Source organism: Phocoena sinus, chromosome 6 (assembly GCF_008692025.1).
Source record: "Phocoena sinus isolate mPhoSin1 chromosome 6, mPhoSin1.pri, whole genome shotgun sequence".
In the NCBI taxonomy this organism is placed as follows: Eukaryota; Metazoa; Chordata; class Mammalia; order Artiodactyla; family Phocoenidae; genus Phocoena; species Phocoena sinus.
Window position 1 is genome coordinate 69,015,852 of NC_045768.1, and position 27,089 is coordinate 69,042,940.

At 37.6% G+C, this 27,089-nt stretch overlaps 2 protein-coding genes across 5 annotated transcripts in view; one reads left to right on the forward strand and one right to left on the reverse strand.

The window, feature by feature from the left end:
• DENND4C (DENN domain containing 4C) overlaps positions 1–22,007 on the forward strand; it is a 132,459-nt gene extending 110,452 nt beyond the window's left edge. For all 3 annotated transcript variants that reach the window (XM_032634467.1, XM_032634466.1, XM_032634468.1), the window contains 7 exons: positions 4,893–5,075; positions 5,907–6,102; positions 8,495–8,740; positions 9,845–9,962; positions 16,067–16,217; positions 17,966–18,030; positions 18,495–22,007. In XM_032634467.1, coding sequence (XP_032490358.1) covers positions 4,893–5,075; positions 5,907–6,102; positions 8,495–8,740; positions 9,845–9,962; positions 16,067–16,217; positions 17,966–18,030; positions 18,495–18,631 — 1,096 coding nt within the window. In that variant the 3' untranslated portion in view covers positions 18,632–22,007. The remainder of the gene's footprint in view (positions 1–4,892; positions 5,076–5,906; positions 6,103–8,494; positions 8,741–9,844; positions 9,963–16,066; positions 16,218–17,965; positions 18,031–18,494) is intronic.
• A 275-nt stretch (positions 22,008–22,282) lies between these two features.
• Positions 22,283–26,889, reverse strand: RPS6 (ribosomal protein S6). Of its 2 annotated transcripts, none has more exons than XM_032634470.1 (6): positions 26,783–26,889; positions 26,127–26,258; positions 25,399–25,609; positions 25,082–25,228; positions 22,532–22,689; positions 22,283–22,421 (listed from the first exon to the last, which is right to left on the reverse strand). In XM_032634470.1, exons 1-6 carry the CDS (start codon positions 26,786–26,788, stop codon positions 22,326–22,328), a joined length of 750 nt encoding a protein of 249 aa, XP_032490361.1. In that variant the 5' UTR covers positions 26,789–26,889; the 3' UTR covers positions 22,283–22,325. The 2 variants fall into 2 exon arrangements, with proteins under 2 accessions (XP_032490361.1, XP_032490360.1); XM_032634469.1 differs by having other exon boundaries at positions 26,524–26,797.
• Between the last annotated feature and the right edge of the window lie 200 nt (positions 26,890–27,089).

A 27,089-nucleotide genomic window follows, 5' to 3' on the forward strand; every position in this document is an offset into this window, starting at 1 on the left:
AACAGAAATGAAGTGATATCATACTTTGGTTTTGATTTGCATTTCTTGATGATGATGTTAATGTGGTTTTTTGTTCAGCATCTTTCATGTGCCTGTTAGCCATCTGGATGTCTTCTTTGGAAAAATGTCTGTTCAGCTCCTCTGCCCATTTTTTAATTGGGTTGTTTGTTTTTTTTGATATTGAATTGTCTTTATGTAATTTGAGTATTACCTCCTTATCAGATATATCATTTGCAAATATTTTCTCCCATTCAGTAGGTTGTTGGTTTGTTTTGCTGATGGTTTCCTTTGCTGTGCAGAAGCTTTTTAGTTTGATGCAATCCCATTTGTTTATTTTTGCTTTGTTGCCTTTGCCTGAGGAGACATATTTAAAAAGACATTGCTAAGACTCATGTTAAAGATTATACTGTTTATGTTTTCTTTTAGGATTTTTGTGGTCTTGAAGTCTTTAATCCATTTTGAGTTGATTTTTGTGTGTGGTGTGAGATAGTGGTCTAGTTTCATATTTTTGCATGTGGCTGTCCAGTTTTCCCAACACCATTTATTAAAGACACTATTCTTTCTCCACTGAATGCTCTTTGCTCCTTTGTTGTAAATTAATTGTCCATGTATGCCAGGGTTCATTTCTGGGCTATCAGTTCTGTTCCATTGATTTTTTTTTTTGGCTGTGTTTGGTCTTCATTGCTGCACGCAGGCTTTCTCTAATTGCTGTGAGCGGGGGCTACTCTTTGATGCAGTGCAAGGGCTTCTTATTGCAGTGGCTTCTTTTGTTGTGGAGCACAGGTTCTAACCGCGCGGGCTTCAGTAGTTGCAGCACTGGGGCTCCATAGTTATGGCAGTTGTGGCTTGCAGGGTCTAGAGCACAGGCTCAGTAGTTGTGGCGCACAGGCTTAGTTGTTCTGTGGCATGTGGGATCTTCCCAGACCAGAGCTCAAACCCATGTCCCCTGCATTGACAGGCAGATTCTTAACCACTGTGCCACCAGGGAAGTCCCTGTTACATTGATTTTTATATCTGTTTTTCTGCCAAACCAGGTTGTTTTGATTACTATGGCTTTGTAATATAGTTTGAAGTCAGAGAGTGTGATATCTCTAGCGTTGTTCTTTTTTCTCAAGATTGCTTTGGCTCTTCAAGGTCTTCTGTGGTTCCAAATAAATATAATAATTTTTTGTTCCATTTATGTGAAAAATGTTCTTGGGATTTTGATAGGTATTGCCCTGAATCTGTAGATTGCTTTATGTAATATTTTAAAAATTAGGTAATTAAAAAATATAAACATTTTAACAATGTTAATTCCTCCAATCCATGAGCACAGAATATCTTTCCATTTATTTGTGTCTACAGTGTCTTTCAACAATGTCTTATAGTTTTCAGTATAGAGGTCTTTCAACTCCTTGCTTAAATGTATTCCATTTATTTTATTCTTTTTGTGGTGATTGTAAATGGGATTGTTTTCTTAATTCCCCTTTCTCCTAGCTCATTGTTAGTATATAGAAATGCAACAGGTTTTTGTTGGGTTTGTACTGTGCAACTTCACTATATTCATTTATTACTCCTAATAGTTTTTTGGTAGATTCTTTAGGCTTTTCTCTATATAAAATCATGTCATCAGCAAACAGTGAGTTTTACTTCTTCCTCTCCAATTTGGTTGCCTTTTATTTCTCTTGGCTAATTTCTGTGGCTGGGACTTATATACAATGTTTCAGCTTCACCTTTGAGTATGATGTTAGCTGTGGGCTTGTCATATATGACCTTTATTATGTTGAGGTATGTTCCTTCTGTACCCACTTTGTGGAGAGTTTTTATCATAAATGGGTGTTGAATCTTGTCATCTGCTTTTTCTGCACCTACTGAGATCATATCATTTTTATCCTTCATTTAACGTATGTATCACATTGCTTGATTTGCAGATGTTGAACCATCCTTGCATCCCAGGGACAAATCCCACTTCATCACGGTATATGATGCTTTTAATGTATTGTTGGATTTGGTTTGTTAGTATTTTGTTGAGGATTTTTGCATCTATGTACATTGGAGATATTGGCCTATAGTTTCTTACTTCGTGTGGTCTTTATCTGGTTTTGGTATCTGGGTGATGTTGGTCCCATAAAATGAGTTAGGAAGTGTTCCCTTGTCTTGTATTTTTTGGTATAGTTTGAAAAGGACATTTGAAAAGGTATTAAATCTATAAATATTTGGTAGAATTTACCTATAAAGCTGTCTGGTCCTGGTCTTGTTTTTTAGAAGCTTTTCGATTACTGCTTCAGTCTCTGTAGTAGTGATCAATCAATTTGGATTTTCTCTTCATGATTCAGTCTTGGAAAGTTGTATGATTCCAAGAATTTGTCCATTTCTTCTAGGTTGTCCAATTTGTTGGCATATAGCTGTTTTCATATTCTTATAATCCTTTGTATTCCTGTGGCACCCATTGTTATTTTTTTTCTTTTGTTGCTGATTTTATTTATCAGAGCCTTCTCTCTTTTTTTTAGTGCGTCTAGCTAAAGATTTGTCAGTTTTGTTTATCTTTTCAAAGAACCAGCTCTTACTTTCACTGATCTTTTCTTTTGTCTTTTTAGTCTCTATTTCATTTATTCCCACTCAGATCTTTATTATTTCTTTCCTTCTATTGACTTGGGGCTTTGTTCATTCTTGTCTTTCTTATTTTATTTTCTTTTTGGCCATGCATCACAGCTTGTGGGATCTTAGTTCCCCAAACAGGGATTGGGCCCTCGGCAGTGAGAGTGCAAGAGTCCTAACCACTGGGCCAGCAGGGAATTCCCGTCTTGAATATTCTTTATATTAATTCTCCGAAGAGAAATTATTAATTCTGATGTTATCCATTAATTTTCCACCTTATGATTTGTGCATTGGGAGTCTTGTTTTAAAAGTTATTTCCCATCTGTAGTACATGAAATTTTTTTCCTGAACGTTCTTCTGTTAGCTTTATATTTTACTTGTGATATTTAGGTTTTAAATCCATTTAAAGTCCACCTTTGTGTATTATTGTAGAGATCCAGCTTTATTTTTCTCCATATAATGAGCCAGTTTTACATCCTTCCTTCATTGATATACAGCGTCACCTTTATCATATATCAAGTTCCTATGTATACCTCATTCTGGTTCTCTGTTCTTTCTGTCAGTACTGTATTATTTTTATTACTCTGTATTTATGATGTCTGGGTGGTAGGGTAAGTTCTCCCATGGAAATTTTTTCTTATAGTTACTTATTTTTGCATATAAAATTTTAGAGTAACTTTGAGTTCCTTAAGAAAAAAAACCCAGCTGAAGTTTTCATGGGATTGAATTAGATTTATAGATTTATTTGGGGGAAATGGACATCTTCAGTATTATTCTGCTATCTATGAGCATGGTATATATCTCCATTTTTTAGATATTCTTTTAATAGAGTTTTAAATTATTCTCCATATGTATTTTTTGTAAATTTTTTTAAAAAATTTATTCGTTTTATTTATTTTTGGCTGCATTGGGTCGTTGTTGCTGCACGCGGGCTTTCTCTAGTTGTGGCGAGCGGAGGCTACTCTTCGTTGCGGTGTGCAGGCTTCTCATTGTGGTGGCTTCTCTTGTTGTGGAGCAGGGGCTCTAGGCACACAGGCTTCAGTAGTTGTGGCACACGGGCTCTAGAGTGCAGGCTCAGTAGTTGTGGCGCATGGGCTTAGTTGCTCCACAGCATGTGGGATCTTCCCAGACCAGGGCTCAAATCCATGTCCCCTGCATTGGCAGGCGGATTCTTAACCACTGTGCCACCAGGGAAGCCCTCTCCATAAGTTTTGTACTTTTTTTGTTAATCGTGTTTCTTAAGCTTTTGTGGTAAGTACCTTATTTTATATTCTAATTGAATATAAAGGAGCATTATTGATTTTCCCCCCTAGGATGTCATTATGGAAGATTTCCAACTGACAGCCAAGTTTAAAGATCTTCTTTTTTACAGTAATACCCAAATATATACCCCTACATTCTACAATTAATGTTTTACTTTACTTGCTTTATGTATCCCTCCATCCATCCACCAATCCATCTTACATTTTTATTCATTTAAAATATGATGTAGATGGGGAATTCCCGGCTGTCCAGTGATTAGAGCTCCACGCTTCCACTGCAGGGGGTACGGGTTCAATCCCTGGCCGGGAAACTAAAATCCCACATGCCCTGTGGTGCGGCCAAAAAAAAAAAGAACAAGAAGAAGATGAAGACTTTAAATCACTTTTCCCACAAAGACTTGAGCGTTCATATAATTAACTAGAGTTCAGTATTTATTCACAGTTTTTTTCATTTAAGGTAAATTTGATTTGTGCAAAACAAACCCTTACCAAGATACAGAACATTACTATCACTTTAGAAAGCTCTCTTAATGTCCCTTGTAAGGTGAAACCCTCACCCCATCCCCACCCAGAAGGAGAAAGAGAGAGAAAGATGAAAATAAAATTCTGAATGAAAAGAGTGGAGAGGAAATGACTAGAGACAAAAATGGAGATTCATAAGGGGGAAAGGGTATTATAAACAGTCATATGTTAATACATGTTAAAATGCTGTTCCTTTTTTTTAACTAAGAAAATTAAGGAAATATTTTGCTTTCCATCTTCCTTCATAGCTTTCTTTAGAGTCTCTCAAAAACTGAAGGCATCTAATATTGAACTATAATGACCTGCTCTAGACCTTTTCATTTGAAAAGTTTGGGACAAGAGAGGAAGAGAGAATGAGAGCAGGAGTGTGAGTTTTGTGTGTGTGTGTTTGAAATAGGCAGTATTTCTATGGATTTGTATAACCCATTAATAACTATTTTACCATAAAGTGATTCTAAATATGATGAAATTTAGAGGATTCTGGGATTTTTAAAGACTTTTTTGGTTTTTTTTGGACTGATCCACATTTAGCTTTTTCCTGAAACCAAGTACCTCTGGTGACAGTTTACAAAGTGGAAGCATTACACTGGCAAGTGAACCTTTGGAGCACAAACCCATATCCAGTTCAGCAGAACCTGACCTGATCAATTTTATGGATTTCCCAAAACATAACCAGACCATAACTGAAGAAACAAGCTCTGCAGTTGAATCAAGGTACCATGGGGTTCAGAGAAATCTTCATTAAAAACTGGGTACCCTAGTAAAAATTCCATCTTTAAATACAACCTGGCTTACATAGGCATAAGCTCTGGCATTTTAAGAATTTAACCTTAAATGTTTACTACCATATATTGTTTAAATATCTAATGAATGGATCTGATGATAAATCATTTTTAATACTGTGTTTAATGTTTTACAGTGGTCTTTTACAAAAATGAATTTTTCAGCAGTAAAAAGTATTTTCCCCTTCAGTGTAGTCATTGTCAGTTTCCAGACACATACTCTCTTTACAGTGAAGTATACCTTTTACTCTTAAATATTGAGTCAAACATTTTTTGAGAGCCTATTGTATGCTAAGCATTATGCTAAACACTAAAAATTAAAAAGTAAATAAAATCTGACCTCTGTCCTTAGGTGGATCATGGCCTGGTAGAGGTTAAATACTTGGCAATGAATCTACATTACTTACGTACTTACATGCATTATACATGTAAGGTGATGTATAAGTGATTTTGTTTAATAAAGATGAAATAATTTTTGAACAAGGCAACTGAATGGGCACTTAATCTTTTTAAAATAATACCATAATACCTGTTATATACCATATATCCTCTTCCTACCCTTCATCAGATCATCCACTCCATCCTGTTTTTCTGACCAGTTTTACAAAAATACCTGAAGAAAATTTAATTCTTATAAGGCAGTACTGAGTCTTCTCAGATATATTCAGCACATTCAAAATTCATTGTAGAAAATAGTCAAGCTCTACAGATTTAGATTGTTTCACACAATCTAACCACAGCATTTCTTCTTCATTTTTTTAAGTGATGAAATAATGAAAGCCAGTGGAGACGTCCAAACTATGAAAATTTCATCTGTGCCTAATAGTTTATCAAAACGAAATGTATCTTTGACTAGAAGTCACAGTGTTGGAGGTCCCTTGCAAAATATGGACTTTTCCCAGAGACCGTTTCATGGCATTTCAACAGTTAGTCTTCCAAACAGTCTGCAGGAAATTGTGGTATGTAACAGCATTATAATTATACTGTGTGTTCATGTAAGTATTTATTAAAACAGCATGTAATTCTTCTGTAGTAGGTTTATTTTAATCACATGAAAAGTGATAAGAATTTTTCATAAGCAGACTAAGAACTTTAGAATTTCAAATATGTACACAAATAAACAAGAGTGTAATGAGTCCCTTTGACACATCATCCAGCTTCAGTAATTTTCAGCTTATGACCATTTTTCTTTCATGTATATCCTTATTCAGTTCTTCCGTAGATCCATTTGAAGCAGATTTCAAACATCATATATTCCATTTGTAAATATTTCAGTATTTATCTCTAAAAGATAAGGACTCTTAGAAATACAATGTCCTTATCAGACCCGAAAAATAACAAATAATATCAAGTTATTCAATCTTTGTTCAATTTTTTTTTTTAATTGAAGTATAGTTGCTTTACAATGTTGTGTTAGTTTCTACTGTACAGCAAAGTGAAGTAGAGTTCCCTGTGCTATACAGCAGGTTTGTTCAAATTTCTAGTGGTCTCAAAAATGTCAAGTTGTGTGTTTTGTAGTTTGAGGAATCAGGATCAAATAAGGTCCATGCTTCATAATTGGTTAATCTGGTTTTATTAGTCTTTTTAAATCTGTAGACTCTTTTTTTTCCCCTTGTAATTTATTCCCTTGCAATTTATTTGTTGATTACAACCCTGTAAATTGGTAATTACAGCTAGAAGCTTGATCAGATTCAGGGTTTTTTTGTTCTTTTTTTCATTTGTTTATTTTTATAAGAGTGCTTCATCAGTAGTGGTATGTCCCTCCAATAGGAGACATGAACTATCTTTGTGATGTTAGCAGCTGTTAATGCCTCAATGCCTAGATCAAGTTGTCCATTTGGAGCTATAAAATGATGATAGTCTAATTCTGTCATCTTCTTTATTATATGAAATATATCTGTAAAGAGAAACTAACCCCATGGCTTTTGTCTGGTTTTCCAAAGATGCAATTTATGATGGAAAGGCAAAATAAATATTTAACTTTTTTTTCCTTTTATTTATCAATTTTCAAAGTAACAAGTTGGGTTCCTAGCATTCTCCAAGGTGATCCATTATCTGGGGCGATAGGGTATTATTATGAGCTCATTGGTTTACACATTTATGTTCATATCCATTGCTGTTGTTATCCTTATTGATGCTTATATTATTCCTTCTTTGGTCAGCTAGAAGCCTCTACAAGTTGGTGCCTTAATCCTTTTGACACAACTCTGGTAGCCTTTCTATAATTTTTTTTAAAGCTTCCTTGCTTTCTTATATTGCACGATGTTTCCTGCTCATATTATATATTTCCTTCTCCAGACCTAGAATCAGCCATTTCTTTAAGAAACCTGGTTCTTTTTACAGGAAAACAGTATTTGGAGACCTCAATCTAGGCACTATGGGTACTTATTAATACTGGTCATAAACATTTTATTCTGACTATGATATGCACAACTTACAAAGTCTAGGTTGGGGTTTTTTAATTCATTATTTCATTTGATTTATAAAGTTGCTCTTTAGTTTTTGTTGCAATCAAATGTAAAAACAAGTTAGATATAGTTTTAAAAAGAGTCAAGATTAACACAGGGACTTCCCTGGTGGCGCAGTGATTAAGAATCTGCCTGCCAGTGCAGGGGACATGGGTTCAATCCCTGGTCCCAGAAGATCCCACATGTCACGGAGCAACTAAGCCCGTGCGCCGCAACTACTGAGCCTGCGCTCTAGAGCCCACGTGCCACAACTACTGAAGCCTGCGTGCCTGGAGCCCATTCTCCACAACAAGAGAAGCCACCGCAATGAGAAGCCCACACACCACAATGAAGAGTAGCCCCCACGTGCCGGAACTAGAGAAAGTTCATGTGCAGCAACGAAGACCCAACACAGCCAAAATTAATTAATTCATTCATTCATTCATTATTTTTAAAAAGTATTAACACAAAAAATTGCATCATCTGTTTAGAGTTTTAAGTGGAAGATAGTCACATATTTTTTGGTATCATCATTGTAAAACATCAGAAATGCAAGTATTTCTTATAAAAAATTGAAAAGGAAAAAGTCAAACCTACCTAGGCCGTTGCTGTTAATGTGATAGAGAAAATCTCATGTTTAAAATAGGGTCTATTATATTGATTAATAATTTTCGTTTGTAATCATTTAACTTAACGGTATTTATGATTAAGTACTTCTTAATCTTTATGTTTTCTTTAGGGTGTTCTTCTTTTATGTTTTCTTTAGGGTGTTCTACTACATGTAGTAATGGCCCTGAAATAATTGACTTTGAAAGGACAGAGAAGTATAATCTCATTGAGACATACTCTGAAACATAATAAAATAGATCATATTCACTTCTTTTTGTATTTCTGTGTTTTTAAGGATCCTTTAGGAAAAAGACCCAATCCTCCCCCTGTTTCTGTGCCCTACTTGAGTCCTCTAGTGCTTCGTAAAGAACTTGAATCTTTGCTAGAAAATGAAGGCGATCAGGTGATTCACACGTCCTCTTTCATCAATCAGCATCCAATCATTTTCTGGAACCTCGTTTGGTATTTCAGACGTTTGGACCTTCCTAGTAACTTACCAGGACTTATCCTCACATCTGAACATTGTAACGGAGGTGTACAGGTAGGGAACCAACTTCAATACTTACACTACATTGGTGTTGGTTAGGATGAGGCTTAACTTCAGGTAGCAGGAAGTATACCACAATAGTGGCTTAAGTCATAGGTTATTTCTCTCTCACTTAAAATTTTAGATAGGTGGTCCAGGGATGGTATAGTGTTAGAGACTTGAGAGCCTTCTATCTTTTTGCTCAGCAGTGTGATCTCCATTTCCAAGTTTTATACCTGGTCTAGGATAGCTGACTCTACTTACAAGCTGTCACATCCACATTCCAGCCAGCAGTTAGAAGAAAAATGGATGGAGAAGAGTATGTCTTCTTTCTCTAGGGACAGTTTCTAGAGCTGCACATAATCTTTTCATATGTATCTGTTTGTCCTAAACTTAGTTACATGGTCATTTCTAGTTGCAAGGCTAGCTAGAAAAGGTAGTTTTTATTCTGAAATATAATATTCCCAGCAGAAATTCTCACAACTTTATTTTAAAGGACTCATATTAGCCACATTTTTCAGATGATACAACTAAAAATTATGGAAGTTATTTTTGCTAGGTCACATACCTCGTAAGTGGAGGGGGGCCAAGACCACAGTCTGGCTCTCTGACTCTGAAACTCCTGCTTTGCTTGAGCTGGCATCCCTGACTCCCCGGGAGACAGTGAGCTCCTAGAACTCCTTCATTTTATGATACTGAATATTGAGAGATACCCCCAACCCCAAACATACATCAGGGGCACAACAAACTTTTAGAGTAGTATAAATTCTATTTTGACTCATTTATTTTAAGTAGTAGTCAGTACAACAAGATAGTAGAAACCATTGCACTTTCTCTTACCTTAAAATTTGTTTTGATGGAGGTTAATCTTCCTTGTGGCTGCTGTGCCAGTTACCAAGTTGTCATTCAGTCCTTGAAAGTCAGAATGAGAAACATGCACCTCAGAAAATAATAAGAACATTTGTAATCAGATATAAATAAAATTTTTAAAATCTTCTTGGAATTTTAGGTCCAGAATTTTGAAAGAACTCATCTGTTTTATACAATCAAGCTTTGCTAGGGCCACTGGTAATTATTATTATGCTTGGGGTACTAATACTTTCTACTGATCTTTTTTAGCTTCCCCTGTCATCTCTGTCCCAGGATAGCAAACTCGTGTATATTCAGCTGTTATGGGATAATATCAACCTTCATCAGGAACCAGGAGAACCTCTGTATGTCTCATGGAGGAATTTTAGTAAGTAAAATAGAATTAAAGACATAAAACTGGAAACAACCCAAATATCCATCCACAGGTGAATGCATAAGCAAATTATGGTACAGTCCATCCACACAGTAGAATACTGTAGCAATAAAGAAAAATGGACTACTGGGGGGAAAAAATAGAATTAAGGAGATGACAGAAATAATTTTGCTTTATTTTTAAATCTTTCATTCATTTTTAGTATCTCCTCAAGATTTTTTCCATTTTAGTTCAAATTTTTTTTGCTGTTGTACTCACCCATTTATCAGGGGTTTTTTTGTGATTCTTGTAGTTTATCTGTCAAATACTAATTTGGTTAGGTACTTGGAGAGTAAATTCTCTATAGTGGATGTGTTGGTATAGATCATAATTTCAATTATATGGGTACTAGTCTCAAAGATTCTGGCTTTATTTTTATTTTTTATAAATTTTGTTTATTTATTTATTTCTGGCTGCATTGAGTCTTCACCGCTGCACACGGGCTTCTCCCTAGTTATGGCAAGCGGCGGCCACTCCTCACCGTGGCACACGGGCCTCTCACTATGACGGCCTCCCCCGTTGTGGAGCACAGGCTCCAGGCACGCAGGCCTTAGCAGCTGTGGTTCGCAGGCTCCAGAGCGCAGGCTCAGTAGTTGTGGTGCATGGGCCCAGTCACTCTGCGGCCTGTGGGATCCTCCCAAACCAGGGCTCGACCCCGTGTCCCCTGTGTTGGCAGGCAGACTCCCAACCACTGTGCCACCAGGGAATCCTCTTGCCTTACTTTTAGTTTTTGTATTTAGAACGTATTTTTATAAGGGGTTTAAAGGGTTATCCAGTATTCAGAAGCCTTATGAGTCTGTAAGAAACCACAGACAACCCAGTAGGTAAGTGAGTAAATGGTATCAATAGGCAGTTCATGGAAGAAACATTAAAATGCTCTGTTCTAGAGGTATACAGTGTACAAAGCTGTTGGTACAGTGATGCATACTGTAAGATTATTTATAATAATGAAAAACTTACGCAAATACCTAACAAGAGAATTGTGATAAATCCACACTATGAGATGTTGGCAACCAAGAAAAAGAATGAGTCATTTGTATATAGGTTCCCAAAAGGATGGATTTTCATTATATATTAAGTGAAAAAAAAGGCAAGTTGCAGAACAGTATGTGATCTTTTCTCTTTTTTGTAGAAAAATGAAACCAAAAATATTTGTGTTTTTAATGTATGAATAGAAAAAGGTCTAAAACTGTGTATGTCCCAAGCTGTTAACAGTACCTTCTCAGAAGAAGAAGGGAAACGTTCACTCTGGTTTGTTTTTTTGTTTTTTTGTTTTTTTTTGGCTGCATTGGCTACTCTTTGTTGTGGTGCGCGGGCTTCTCATTGCAGTGGCTTCTCTTGTTGCAGAGCACAGGCTCTACACGTGTGGGCTTCAGTAGTTGCAGCATGCAGGCTCAGTAGTTGTGGCTCATGGGCTCTGGAGCGCAGGCTCAGTAGTTGTGGCGCACGGGCTTAGTTGCTCTGCAGCATATAGGATCTTCCTGGGCCAGGGCTCAAACCCGTGTCCCCTGCATTGGCAGGCGGATTCGTAACCACTGCGCCACCAGGGAAGCCCCCACTCTTTATTTTGTATTTTTACTACAATCTTTCACTACTTAGCAGTTTTTTTACTTAAGCTAGAATAAAAGAATCTGACATTTTCCATTGAAATATGCCAATCACAAAATTATGGCTAAATATATTATAAGCTATTTTTGTCTTTTTGTTGTTGTTTTCCCAGTTCTGATATTTGAATGCTTTTTAAGCAGAAGCAGAGTAACTTTGAAATTTATGCTGGAAAATAATAGAATTATAACTGCCATTTCTTTAGTTGTTTTCCTGCATATCTTGAAATAGATAAGTGTTTTTAAATGTCCTATAATTTGTGGTGAGAATAAAATTTAGAACTCTCAAGAATAGCCTTGTTTCTTTACTTGATTGGCTACTTTAAACAAAGAATTGGTATATAAATAACGTTAATAGAATTGAGTGATGACTTTTGGAAAAGCAGTATGGGGAGCTGTGAAGTCCCATTTCCCAGTGAAACAACCATAATTGGTGAAAGTTATTTAAAAAAATGTCTACAGCTGTCGAGCAAATGAAGAAATATTTATTCAAGAAAATATATTGGTCTTCCCTGGTGGCACAGTGGTTGAGAATCCGCCTGCCAATGCAGGGGACATGGGTTCGATCCCTGGTCCGGGAAGATCCCACATGCCACAGAGCAACTAAGCCTGTTCGCCACAACTACGGAGCCTACGCTCTAGAGCCTGTGTGCCACAAATACTGAAGCCCGCACGCCTAGAGCCCACGCTCTACAAGAGAAGCCACCGCAATGAGAAGCCCGTCCACCACAACAAAGAGTAGCCCCTGCTCGCTGCAACTAGAGAAAGCCCACATGCAGCAACAAAGACCCGACTCAGCCAAAAATAAATTTTTTAAAAAAGAAAATATATTAAATTTCAGTAAAAACGGTGAGTTTCTGTGGCATTTGAGCTACAACTTGCTGCTCCCCACCAGCCCCCAGTCCAGGGCTACAGCATCTCCCTGGGAAAGACAGGTTGCCAGCAGTTCTCATCCTCCCAGCCCTATTCAGTTCCAGGAGACAGGGAGGCTCACTTCCTCCACTCAGCCCCCATGCACTGCCAGCTTCAGCAACCCTCGAATACTGGGTCTCTGATTGTTCTCACACCGTCTTGCTCATAAGGGAGAGGTTTTATGCCAGGAGAGGCAAGCTAAAACATCAGAGGCAACTGCATCCCTCCAGTACCCCATTCACAAAGCAGGGGAATCATTCCAAGAGAAGGGCCACTGTTCCCAGCCCCAGCTCCAGTGCAGTGGCTGAGAGACAGGCCATAAGAAGAGAGAGCTCTGAAATTCTCCCCAAAGGAAATGACTTTATGTGGGACAGACTGTGGAGAAGTTCAAGCCTGAAAGCATTCTTGGAAAGAGTGGAGATTTGGGTGAGAAGGCCAGCATTACCCTGATACAAAAACCAAAGACATCATAAGAAAACAAAACTAAAAATCTGTATCACTTATGAATATAGACATAAGGATCCTCAACAAAATACTAGCCAACCAAATCCAGCAATTAGAAAAGCGATTGTACACCATGACCGAGTGCTGTTTACGCCAGGCATGCCATGTTGGTTTGAAAATCAATTAATATATATATCAATAAAATAAAGGACAAAATCCATATGATCGTCTGAATAGGCACAGCTAAAAGCACTGGACAAAATCTATTGCCCTTTGTTAAAAACACTCAACAAGGGACTTCCCTGGTGGTCCAGTGGTTAAGAATCCGCCTTCCAATGCAGGGGACACGGGTTCGATCCTTGGTTGGGGAACTAAGATCCCACATGCTGCGGAGCAACTAGGTCTGCGCGCCACAACTACTGAGCTGGTGCGCTCTACAGCCCACGCGCCACTAGAGAGCCCATGCACTGCAGCAGTGGAGCCCGTGCTCTACAACGAAAGATCCTGCATGCCACAGGGAAGATCCTGAGTGCTGCAACTAAGACCCAAAGCAACCAAAAAAAAAAAAAAAAAAAGCCAAGCTAGGAATAGAAAGGAACCTCCTCAACCTAATTATGAGCCTCTGAAAACCCACAGTTGATATCATTTAATGGTAAAAGACTGAATACTTTCCCCCAAGTACAGGAATAAGACAAAGATGTCTGTTTGCATTATTTCTTTTCAACATTGTACTGGAGGTTCTTGCTAGAACAATTAGACAGGAAAATAAAAGGCATCCAAGATGGAAAGGAAAAAGTAAAAACTATCTCTACTTGCAGATTATGCCATCTTACATATAGAAAATCCTAAATTAGAAAATCCTAAGGAATACACACACACACACACACACACACACACACAACTTATGGAACTTACTAAATAAGCTCAGCAGAGTTGCAGGATATAAGATCAATACATAGAAATGAACTGTATTTCTATATACTTCCAATGAATAATTGAAAGTATAAAAATTATACTATACAATTACTATACAAAAATTAAGAAAATAATTCCATTTATAATAGCATTAAAAAGAATAAAATTCTTAGGAATAAATTTGATAAAATAAGTACAAAACTTATTATACTCTGAAAACTAAAATTATTGTTGAAAGAAAGTAAAGACCACCTAAGTAAATGGAAAGAAATCCCATGTTCATGGGCCAGAAAAGTTAATATTGTTAAGATGGCAGTACTCCCAAATCGATCTATAGAGTCAGTACAATCTATATCAAAATTCCAGGTGGCTTTTTTATAGAAATTGACAAGCTTATCCTAAAATTCATATGGATTTTCAAGGCACCTAGAATAGCCAGAACAGTCTTGGAAAAGAAGAACAAAGTTGTAGGACTCATACTTCTGAATTTGAAAACTTACTACAAAGCTAATCAAGAAAGTAGAAAACTGGCATAGGATAGACATAGGTCAATGGAGTAAAGTTGAGTTTCCAGAAATAAACCCTCACATGTACAGTTAAATGCCTTTCAACAAGAGTGCCAAGGACCATTCAGTGGGTAAAGAATAGTCTTCAACAAGTAGTGCTGGACAACTGGAACAACATGCAGAAAAAATAAAGTTGGATCTCTTCCTGGTTCACTGCTAATTGGAATAAAAATAGTGCAGCTGCTTTGGTGTAAATAGTTTCACCGTTCCTCAAAATGGTAAACAGTTACCATATGACACAGCAGTTGCACTCTTAGGTATACACCCAAGAGAAATGAAGATACACATCCACATAAAAACTTGTACACTGTTCTTAGCAGCATTTTTCTTAATATCCAAATAATGAAAACAACCTAAATGTTCATTTTCACTGATAAATGGATAAAGTATGGTATATCCGTATAATGGAATATTATTTGGCAATAAAAAGTAGTGAATACTGATACATACTACAAAATGAATGAATTTTAAAATATTATAGAAGAAGCAGCCACAAAAGAGAACAGAAAGTATGATTCCATTTATATCAAACAATCAGAATAGGCAAAACTGTAAAGACAAAATTAGATTAGTGGTCACCTAGGGCTGAGGGGTTGGGAAGATAGAGTGACTGCTAATAGGTGGATTTCTTTTGGAGGAGATAAAAATGTTCTAAAATTGGTGATGGTTGCCCAACTCTGTGAATTAAGGAGCAATAGTGAAGTTGCATATTATATTTGAGTTATGCTCTAAAATCACAACATAACATGAAAATCAAATCTATTTAGCATGTAGAAAAACTAGGATCAAAACCCATAGCAGCCAGTATTTCCTCTTGTATTGTAACAGAGAACTTTGCTATTTCTATGGTTTGAACACAAATGAAATATTCCTAGTTGCCTTTATTAAGGGGCTGGATTGTATGAAAATTACAGTAACTTGCTTTATGACAGACACTTAAAATGAGGCTGACTGGGGAACTTTTGGATACATAGTTCCATCTCAACTAATGTGGGTGTAATAAAATTGTATGGCTGCTGGGATTACCTACAGTATTAAAGTTTTCCCTTTTTCTGGGCCAAGCTCACATTGTTGATTTTTAATGGTACTGTGATTCAAGTATACCACTGAAGCACTTTTGTAATATATGAAATCCGTATAAATACTTGTTCTTAATAATTCTAGAATTACCCTTGTATCAATTAGGATTATACGCTACTGTATTTAATAGAAAACAACAGAATTTTAAACAGCTAAAGATTATTCTCTCACATGAAGAATTTATGAATTAGATACTCCAGGACTGGTAGGCAACTCCTCTGTCATCGGGGACCCAGGCTCCTTATGCTTTGTCTGCTTTTCCATCAGGAAAGATTCATGGTCACAGGATGGCTGCTGGCATACAAGATATCACATTGCAGCCTCAAGCAGGAAGCCCTAAGTTCAGGAAAAGGGCAAAGGGACAGGCCTCTCCTATCTGAAGAAAGCAAGAAAAATATTTTTTAGCTGGTCACATTACTACATAATTTTACTTGTGATGGGGAGGTGGTGTTGAATAAAAAATGATACAAATCTGAAAAAAACTTCTTTAATAATTAGAGTGACTAAATGTATTCTTTTACTGTGTTCTTATCATTAGATTCTGAAAAGAAATTGTCTCTCCTGTCAGAGGAACAACAAGCAACAAGCGCTTTAGTAGAAACCATCAGGCAGAGTATTCAACATAATGATGTTCTTAAACCCATCAACCTGCTTTCACAACAAATGAAGGGAGACATGAAAAGACAAAGGTAATAATCCAGTATTTGGTACTTGATACCATTCGAAATAATTTCATGGTATTTTAAAAATGATTTTTAAAACTATCTCTAGTTGTAAAAGAAACACATACTCATCGTAGAATATCTGATTGTCTTAAAAAGTGCTACCCAGGGCTTCCCTGGTGGCGCAGTGGTTGAGAGTCCGCCTGCCAATGCAGGGGACACGGGTTCGTGCCCTGGTACGGGAGGATCCCACATGCCGCGGAGCGGCTGGGCCCGTGAGCCATGGCCGCTGAGCCTGCATGTCCAGAGCCTGTGCTCCGCAACAAGAGACCACAGTAGTGAGAGGCCCGCGTACCAAAACAAAAACAAAAAACAAAAACAAAACAAACAAACAAACAAAAAAAAAAGTGCTACCCAAATGCATTTATACTTGATCACAAACATAATAAAGATATCTGGGAAATAGATTAAATTTTAGGAGGTAATTCATTTATGTCTAAAACGTACTGAGTCTTTGTGAAAACATTACTACTATTCACTGGAAACCTATAAATGTGTTAACATTGATGTTATACATATGTACTGCTCGTTCAGGTCCTGTCACGTATCTTGTGAGATGTAAAAAAAAAAATATATATATATATATATGGGTTTAGGAGTAGAAACAATTTAGGAAGATGATGGAAGCAATGAATAACAAACGGTATGGAGCTGTCCTGATCCTCTTACTATTTATTGTCTGCTAACACGCTTGGATCAGTACTCATCCCAGTCTCAGCATAAATGAATTTTGTGGTGGAAGCTTCAGAAAGAGAGACATAATACCTTCTATCAAACATAAACAGTGTTTCCAGGTGCTCTTCAAGTTTCTAGTCATGGCATCTTTGAAGATAGTCTCAGAAATGATAGGACAAGAATTCATAATGAAAATGGATAGATCCTTCTATAATCTCAACAGTTGAGGTAGAGATTATCTCCTTCACAGCCTAAAGAGCAGCCACTTTCAAGTATCTGTAGTTGAAGGACAGGGAAGGAATATTAGAAATGACATACTGTGGCTTCTGAAGCTTCTAAAGAAAGCTGCATGGAGCAGAATCAGCATTACTCTCTAATTTTTTTTTCTGTAAATACTCAAATCAGTTCATAAGTTTCCCCTTTTTTTAACAAATGAGTCACGAATCTCATTTTTAGGGTTTCATTTGTAACATTTTTATGTTCGCAAATCAAATAAAGGTGATTTATCCTTTACTGTTGGGTTAAGTAGTAGAGACCACACCATCTTTCATACTGTTTGTGTCCAAGGGTTTTAGACCCCTAACTTACTTAGAAATTCATCTCTTACTTTGTCATGTGGCAAAAGTCTGCCTTTGTAAATCTGAATTAGAAAGTAGAATTAAAAGTTACCTATTATATTGCTAAATAATTACAATCAAGTTAAAATAAGCCATTTTTAGTTATTTCGAATGTGAAGCTTTATGCCCATTAACTTTTAACTTTTTAATTTGAAACATAAGTTTGCAGGAAATTGCAAAGATAGTACAAAGAGTTCCACTGACCCTTTACCCAGCTTCTCCCAAAGGTGACATAAGTGTAGTGTAATGTCAAAACCAGAACACTGACATGGATGGATACATTACTGTTAACTACAGAACCAAATCTTTTTTTTTCAAGTATAGTTGATTTACAGTGTTGTGTTCTATCACCATTTTAAAAAACCTTCATAGGGTATTTTTATGCTCTTTGACCATTAATTTTAAAAAATATTTGTTTTATAGGAGTTTATACAGAGAAATCCTCTTCTTATCATTAGTATCTCTTGGAAGAGAGAATATTGATATTGGTAAGTTCGTCAACTGGGGATTCCTTAAAGGGGGTTTAAGTCTTATTTCTTAAAGAAACTTTTAAAATTCTAATTGGTATGGGCAGATACTCCATTTGCCTTTAAAAAGATTTTTGCCTTTAAATATGCAGTTTAAATATGTATATAAAAATGATTTGGGGCTTCCCTGGTGGCACAGTGGTTGAGAGTCCACCTGCCGATGCAGGGAACACGGGTTCGTGCCCCGGTCCGGGAAGATCCCACTTGCCGCGTTGCGGCTGGGCCCGTGAGCCATGGCCGCTGCGCCTGCGCGTCTGGAGCCTGTGCTCCACAACGGGAGAGGCCACAACAGTGAGAGGCCCGCGTACCCCAAAAAAAAAAAAAAAAAAAAAAAAAGATTTGACTCCCATTTTTAAATGCATAGCTTTTATTTTATTATTTATTATTAAGAAATACCAACTGTTATTTTTGAAAATATCTTTCAGAGGCTTTTGACAATGAGTATGGACTTGCATACAATAGTTTATCTACAGAGATCCTTGAAAAGTTGCAGAAAATTGATGCTCCACCAAGTATCAGTGTGGAGTGGTGCAGGAAGTGTTTTGGAGCACCTCTCATTTAAATAAGATTCACTAGATTTTGGACACAGAACTGGGGGAATAGATTCAATGTGGAGACATTCAAGGTTTGTTTCAAGTTACGAATTGGTGAAAACTGAAATGAAGTTATTCTTGGGACAATAGATAATGAAATGTAATTCATACTGAATCATCTCAGAAGGTAAAAATGCCACTAAAATGCCCTAGGGTTTACTGATGAAGATTTACAATTTCTGAACTGTTTTTATCTGCTGAAAATTGGTTTTGCATTTCTCAGTGTTTGTAGCAGTTCGATGAGAAACCATATTCATTCTTGGCGTTTTGTCTATATCTGAAGCTATTGAGTTTGGGGAATGGCAAATTAATGTAAACTTGCCTAACCCCAAAACAAACGAAATCTCAATTATAAGAGCAACTATTTGTGTATTGTGTATATATGTGTGGCTGTGTATCTACTCAGCCATATTATATTTATTAAAATTCTTAGATTGCATGTTGCAATAAAGTTCTGAAAGGGGGTCTCCAACTATTAAATAAATGACTACTACTAAACTCGTATGTAGTCATTAATCTCAAATTTACCTTAAAGTCTGATAACTGCCTTGCCTTTGACTTTAAAATTAATATATATTTTTACCCTTCATGTTATGTATTAGCTCCCTTAATGGATTGTATCTTGAATATCCAGTTACTTCCTTTCATCCTCTTCCCAGTATCATGTTAATTTGCAACAGCTTTAAAATTGTAATAAATGAGCCAGATAGTTTAAATGAAATTAATCAGCTTCATAATTTACAAAATTAAAATTCTTGTGTGTCTTTGGGCCTGAAATTGTTCAGGCACATAAATTGTTGCTATTGGTCACTTTTAAAAACCTGTGGGATAACTTGCACTGCACACAGAATTTTATTCTTGTATAAAATTTAGATTTGTACACTTACTTTGTACAGTGCATTTGTAAATACTGTTTTTTAGGCTGAATCAATTGTCTTAAAACGTTAAAGCTTATTAAACTTGTTGCCAGTAGGTTTAAGAAAATCATGACCTCACATGCCTCACTGACATTTATCATGCCTTTCATTAACACATCCCTTAGGGACAGTAAATTTGCCTTACCTCTCTGCATGCATGGTTTGAAAAGCCAATGATTGTGTGTGCTCGCTTTTACAGTAATTATGCAGATGACTAAATCGGTTGGTAATTATTTGCAAATGGTACAGTTAACAGCACACATCTCCTTCCTACCTGCTATAATCTTTTAAAAATTGTTACTATACCAATCTTCCAACATTTCAGGGTTAGTAAGACCTATGCAGAATCCTAGTTTCGATTTGTTAAAGTGATAAGTGAAAGAACTTGTCAGAAACTGTGTACAATTCTCATTGCCTTAAAAATGGATCTTTTGCACTGTCTCAGAGAATATATTTTTGCAACTTAAGACTTGGTACTAGTTTTAATACTTAACACTTATTGCCCCAACAGAAAGTTTGGAATTACTTTGCATATAAAAAAATCAAGGTTGAATAAAACGAAAACTTCTCAAGTTTGCTGTGCTTGTCTGACATTTTTAAGGCTCCTGAAGTGTGTACAGCAATTCAAGCTTTTGTGATCTTCAGAATTCCAGTATTGTCTGTTTTCCCATTTCTCTGTAGTTCTCAATAACTTGAATTACCAAAGCACTTCCCACTAAAACGACCCTGTGATAAAGATCTCCTTACACATTTAATATTTTGCTATATTGTATCAAATTATAAAATTTCTAATAGCTTTTTAATATTAATCTAAATAACTTAGCCATTATATATTGGAAAGCTTAGCCTGTGGCTGTCATTCAGAAATTGAGACTGATTTGTATTAAAATTGCTTAAAGGCCTTTTCTTGCACCTACCACAGAAAGGGCAGTAAAAACTTGTAGCAAAAACAGACCAAAAAAAAAAGATTTCAAATCATTATCTATAGATTTTAGAAATATCTAGAATGACTGTATGAGACTTAAATCCTGATTAACTTCTGAAAGCGATCTTTCAAATTATGGCAGATTGTTTAGCATAACCTTACACTGCTTTTAGATTTGGTATTAACTGCATTTCATAGATTGATTATAGCAACCTGCACAGTTAATGATTTAACAATCATAAACAAGTCTGACATACCTTTGGGATATTGAGTTGTTGCCCTTTTCATTTTTGGTATACACTAGTAATATGGGATTCAGTGTCTTTGCAATGCTAAACTCTTAAATCTGCCAGATTTCATAAGCTAGTATAGTCTAGGCCCACCTTACCTATCTGTCCACCTCAGTGACTACTCCTCAAAATAAGAAAGCAGGGTGGTTCTCATGTTTTATGCATTAGAATCAACCAGCTACTAGCTAGAATTCTGGGCTTACACCAGACCTGCCTTTTGGCATGTTACCCTCTAGGATTCAGCTGTAGTGTCAGTCCTTCTGGCACTGGTATCTTTTTTTAAATGCTGTAAATTCAACTTATAACTTTGTCAATTGCCAATTAAGACTTTTGTAACTTTTTAATATTTCATTAAGAGCTATGGGTGCTGTTCAGCAGAGTAATAACAACATTGTAAATCAACTGTACTCCAATTAAAAAAAAAAAAAAGCTATGGGGAGCTCCTCTATGAATCTTGCTTCAGGGCTGGCATTATTGGCCTAACCTGGGAACTTATTAATGACTGTGGGGCCCCAAACTACCGAATCCTAATCCACTTTTTAGCCAGATCCCCAGGTGATTCTTACACACACTTAACTGAAGCACTTCTTCAGTCTCCACGTTGGAGCCGCTTGAAAATTTTACTCACCTGTGGTTAATATATACTCTGGCAAAGGAGCACCTTTTAAAGCCTAATGTGCCTTCTTTTAAGACCCTTCTAGTCTATAATGGTTTGAATGAAGGTTCTAACTGCAAGTACTATAGAAACCAGACATAGTACATTAGGAAAAAGCATACTTTTGGGACTTCCCTGGCAGTCCAGTGGTTAGGACTCCACACTCCCACTGCCAAGGGCCTGGGTTCAATCCTTGGTCAGGGAACTAAGATCCCACACCCCACAAGCTGCATGTTGCAGCCAAAAGAAAAGTATACTTTCTCTGTGCATCCTTCACTGATGCAAGAGTGTTTCTAAAAAGAGGTACAGTCAACTCCTTCGCAGTGAAATATAATAAAAACAAGTAGAGTTGAAAAGTTTTCTGTTAATGCATTAAATTTGCACTGGTTTTAAAAACTTTGTCAACTATTTTAAAATGGTATCCATTAACTATGCTTTTAACAAGTTATCCTTTTTACATATGACAAACGTCCATCTTCACAAGGGCACTTTTCATGTATCGTGTATAGATCTTTAAGAAAAACTGTATTCCTCAAAATAAAGTGTATCAAAGATTAATAGTCCTAGTCATTTATTTCCCCTGTATTGTTCAATGCCTTGCTAAAAAGCCAATGAACATGCTAAGAGTCCTTTCCTGAGCCACCCACCAAAGAAACTCTGTCCTGGCCATCTCTTCCACTATCACAGTTCAGTCTCAGTGTCTGAATCTGAAGGATTATCACTTTCAGGTATCTCTTGCAGACTTTATCTACCACTAGATTATACAGTACCTCCTCTTCTATAAGTTTCTCGACCTTCGTTTATTTTATCATCAATTAAAACTCAATAAAGGAGATGTGATGTCTGATCTTATTTATTTGTTACTCTAAGAACATCTCATTTTTGACTGGACTCAGACTTAGAAGTAGAAGCTCTCAGAGAGGACAGCCTCCGTCTCTTGGCAATCTGTTCCTGGCGTTTTTCTTTGGCCTCCTAAACAAAACCAAAAAAAAAAAAAGCAGTTAATGCTTATCTGGATTAAAAATGCAAATCCAAAGCCAGGCCTATCCCCCCAACCCCCAACACACACACTGAGGACTTACCTTCATTCTCTTGGCCAAAAGTTTAGCATATTCTGCAGCCTCTTCCTTATTTTTCTTAGTACGCTGTTTCTTCAGAGCAATTCGCCGACGTTTGTGTTGCAGAACACGTGGAGTAACAAGACGCTGAATCTTGGGTGCTTTGGTCCTAGGTTTCTTACCTAAAAATTTAGATAATGACTCAATCACCTCAATAATACCCTTGTTCAATAGGACCCACATTTACATTTTTTAAGCATTAGAAACAGATTCGAACTCAGTAGTTCCTATGAAAACTTATTTGTATGAGACAGTTTACTAGGGACCAGTGTTTTCCTATACCAATAGCTTGGATGTCAAGTTCAAGATCATACGTAAATTCAGCATAGTAATAGGTTACTTTGCTGAACAGTTGGAAGTCATACCCCATACTTTTTTCTGTTCACTTTGATTTCCCTTCCACAATTACATTGTCTTGGGAGGATATTATATCTCTGTACCGTTAAGACACATGAGCATTATTTTAAAACAGTATTAACCGCATATTTAACGTCATGAAAACTAAGTAAAGCATTAACTGCATCCCACCATACTCCTGGAGTGAAACTTAACATTAGAATGAATGAATGAATGAACGAATGAATGGATTTGTTTGTTTGTTTGGTGGTGCTGCCCGGCTTGCAGGATCTTAGTTCCCCAACCAGGACTGAACCTGGGCCACCACAGTGAAAGCAGAGTCTTAACCACTGGGCCACCAGGAAATTCCTGAGAATATCTTCATTTAGCCTGTCTGATTTATAATCCAAAATCCTCTGGATTATAAATCTGCTTCAAAACAGGAGTCTTTTCAGATGCAGTGGTTTTAGTTTGTGGACACCTTCTGGGAGCAATAAACACTTCAGATAAATATTCTAAGACTAAATGCTCAGTTGTCCAGCTTCTGCTAAAATAAAAAACCCTTTGGAATTATAAAGAAAAAAAGAACCATCTTAAATGTCTGTTAAGTGGCACTTAGTACACTAATGATATTTCCAGGGGTGCAACTGCAGGGAACTACCATATATTTGCCAGTTACTTCACTGAAAGTCATACCCGGCACACAGTAGGTGCCCAAATATTTCGTATGAGTGACCAATGAGCACTTACCATATACCAGGTATTAGCTTATTTAAGCCCCCAGTCCTGAAAACCAAAACCCAAGCAAAATTTTTCAGATCTGTCAAGAAAACCCAACCCAAAATTAACATGCTATTTATTCCACTTATTATAAATATTCATACAATTTACTACAGAAATATTACTGAGCATTGCTGCTGCAGACCTCACTACTGATGGGTTATCTTGCCTAATAAACAATATACCTTCTTAAAATATAAAACACCAAGGTTCCTGAAAAAACTAAAAATTGAGTTCCCATATGATCCAGCACTCCCACTCCTGGGCATATATCCAGACAAAACTATAAGTCATAAAGATACACGCCACCCCTATGTTCATAGCAGCACTATTCACAATAGCCAAGACAGGGAAACAACCTCAATGTCCACCGACAGATGAAGGGATAAAGAAGATGTGGTAGGTATATACAATGCAATACTACTCAGCTACAATAAAGACCTAATGCCATTTGCAGCAACGTGGACGGACCTAGAGATTATCATACTAAATGAAGTTACAGTAAGACAAATACCATATGATATCACTTACATGTGAAATCTAAAATATGACACAAATAACTTTACAAAACAGACTCACAGAGAACAGACTTGTTGCCAAGGGGGAGGGATGGATTTGGGAGTTTGGAATTCAGATGTATATTATACAAAGAATGAATAGACTAAGGTCCTACTGCATAGCACAGGGAATTATATTCAATATCCTGTGATAAACCATAATAGAAAAGAATATGAAAACGAATGTACATACATGTAACTAAACCACTTTGCTGTACTGCAAAATTAACACAACATAGTAAATCAACTACACCTAAATAAATTTATATACATATGAAAACTCCCAAACCCCAAACACTTGTTCCCTGGTATTTTGAATAAAGTTTCTTTCCAACTTCTAATTCTCACAACTCTACTGCTATCCACATTCCAGTTGAAGTAAACCAAGGCCAGAAGTTAAAGCAACTTAAGTGGATGAAAGCATGTATTTCTTTGGTAAACAAAAAAATTAAAACCACTGATATAGAAAGAAAGCAAGCTGGGGGGTGGGGGTGGGTGTGAGAGCACATTCAATAACAACCCCAGAGTTTTCTGTCATTCTTTCAATTCCTAACCCCAAAGCAACGAACTTAAAATGTCTCATAAGTTATCTCTGAATGAACTTATACATCAGTGACCCAAAGGCAGATTTCCAAGAAAAATTCTATCACTCTAGAGGGCACTGGATATAATAAGGATTCATACCAACTGCACGTCTTGACCCTCTCTCCCCCCCACTATCTTCCTAAAAACTCAGATTCTAGGTAACTAGTAGGCAGATTTTTATCTTCTAACATGCACACAAAACGCTACGACGAATCAATGAAATTAAGCAAGCCCTAAACTGCACAATCCCCCGTACCTTCTTTGTTTAGGGGCTTTCTCACAACATACTGGCGGACATCATCTTCTTTAGAGAGATTGAAAAGTTTGCGGATTCTGCTAGCTCTTTTGGGCCCCAGGCGACGAGGCACAGTAGTATCAGTGAGTCCAGGAATATCCTTCTCCCCTGAAAGAGAAAAATGAACAGACGTTTTAATTCAACAACCTCCTTACAAACAAGAACCCTAAACTGTTCAGGCATTGCTAAAACAAGTCCACTGGTCAAAACTGTGGATCAATCGACAATCAGCTTTAAATCAGTGTGGACAAAAATTAACTCAAGAATAAAAATCTCACCTTTTTTTACAATGACCAAATTGAGAACGCTCAGATTGGCATCCACAATGCAGCCCCGTACAGATTTGCGCTTTCTTTCGCCAGTCCTCCTTGGTCTGTAACAGGAATGCCCCTTACTCAGTAGCAGGCGGACTCGGCCATGGGTCAAGACACCCTGCTTCATGGGGAAACCCTGTTTGTCGTTCCCACCACTGATTCGGACCACATAACCCTGGAAGAGAACACAATGACACATTATAGAACAAAAGACTGTGGCCTCCAACAAGTACACACTTCATTAAGACCAATCTGAAACTTAATAGCTTTCTCTGGTCACTAAATTTTGTCTATACTTCCAATTTCCCAAGTTCAATTAGCAAAGTCCTTTCAGTCAAGCTACTTCTAGCCGATGCTTTACCAGAGTTAACAGCTCTTGGGGGAGAAAGACTATGTTAAGGAACAAAGCATCAATGAACCACAAATAAATAAAAAACAACCCTTCTTGGCACTTTTCAAAAAAAAAATGGAGACCATTAGCTTGCAGGGCAAGAACTATGTATTTTTTCACGAACATAACCCTGCCAGGTGATAGCTCCACGTTATAAAGTGACATCTGGAAGTAACTAAACCCAAGGTCAGAAGACAACCCGAGTTTGAACCCCATAACATTTACCAATTACCAACAGCGTTTACCATCTCTCTTAAATATTCTAACAATTCAATTCGGCAGTCCGGCAGGCCACTTTTACCTTCCATTCTTCACCCAGAGCGTCAGCAGCAACTTCTGTGGCCATACGCTTCTCATAAAAGGTTCGAAGTTTTCGTTCATCGTCCACTTCAATGAGTTTCTGGCAGCCAGTGGCCGGGAAAGAGATGTTCAGCTAAAATTTAAACGGGGGGGAAAGAACTTCATGAAAATCGCAGAACCACTACAAAGGTTATTCCACTGCAAAAAGCCTTTCCTGTCACCCACACACAACTAACAGAAAATTTGATACTACTCGCTAAAGCATGTGTGTACATAAGACCGCGCAAGACACACCGCCCTAAAAAAGTAGGACACATCTTTCAAGCCTCGCGGAATGACGCCGGGGCGAAGGTCGCTGCGCAGCCGTTCACCCTCTCGGAGCAAGAAGCCCGACCTACTTGCCGCCAACCGGGCAGCAGGGCCGCCTCTATCCCAGCTGGGGGGCAGGACGCCACCATGGCGCTCCCCGCCCGGCGCAGCTCCAGCTGCAATCGCTCGCCATCCGCTCTCCCAAGGGGCTCCGGCCCCAAAAGAGCGATCCTTCTCCTGTCTCAGGCCCTTCTCCATCCAGAGCCAGGATTCTGGAGCGCAGCGCCCTATTCTGGGGCTAGATCCACGTTACTCAAACCTAGCGCAACACCCGCCACCACTTCCCACCTTCATTCTGAAGCTGCCGACCGCCTCCGAGGCGCCACGAAAAAGAGACCCAACTTCCGCTTAGCCCAGGTCACATAGGCTCTTCCAGTTCTCGCGAGACGGTAAGACGCCTGGGGTAGCGGAAATGAGCGTGGGTAGGCGGCACTTCCGGGGGTGGGGATAATCCGCGGTGGGCGGTGTTAGTGAGGTAACCTAGGTTTAGTTCCGAAGATTAGTCTGTCCACTCCTTGTTCTTTCCGCCGTCGTTCTGGGTCAGAGAGCATCCCCGGTCGGTCCCGGCCACTGCTTCTGATGACACCAAAGAGGG

What these genes read in the sequence shown, in the direction of transcription:
- RPS6 (XM_032634469.1), bottom strand. Translation starts at nt 26,583, where the DNA reads ATGGTGGCGTCCTGCCCCCCAGCTGGGATAGAGGCGGCCCTGCTGCCC. An exon ending in AAAGCCCCTAAACAAAGAAG is followed by an intron (nt 22,690 to 25,081) that starts GTACGGGGGATT and finishes CTAAATTTTTAG; the next exon opens with GTAAGAAACCTAGGACCAAA. An exon ending in TTTTGGCCAAGAGAATGAAG is followed by an intron (nt 22,422 to 22,531) that starts GTAAGTCCTCAG and finishes GGTTTTGTTTAG; the next exon opens with GAGGCCAAAGAAAAACGCCA.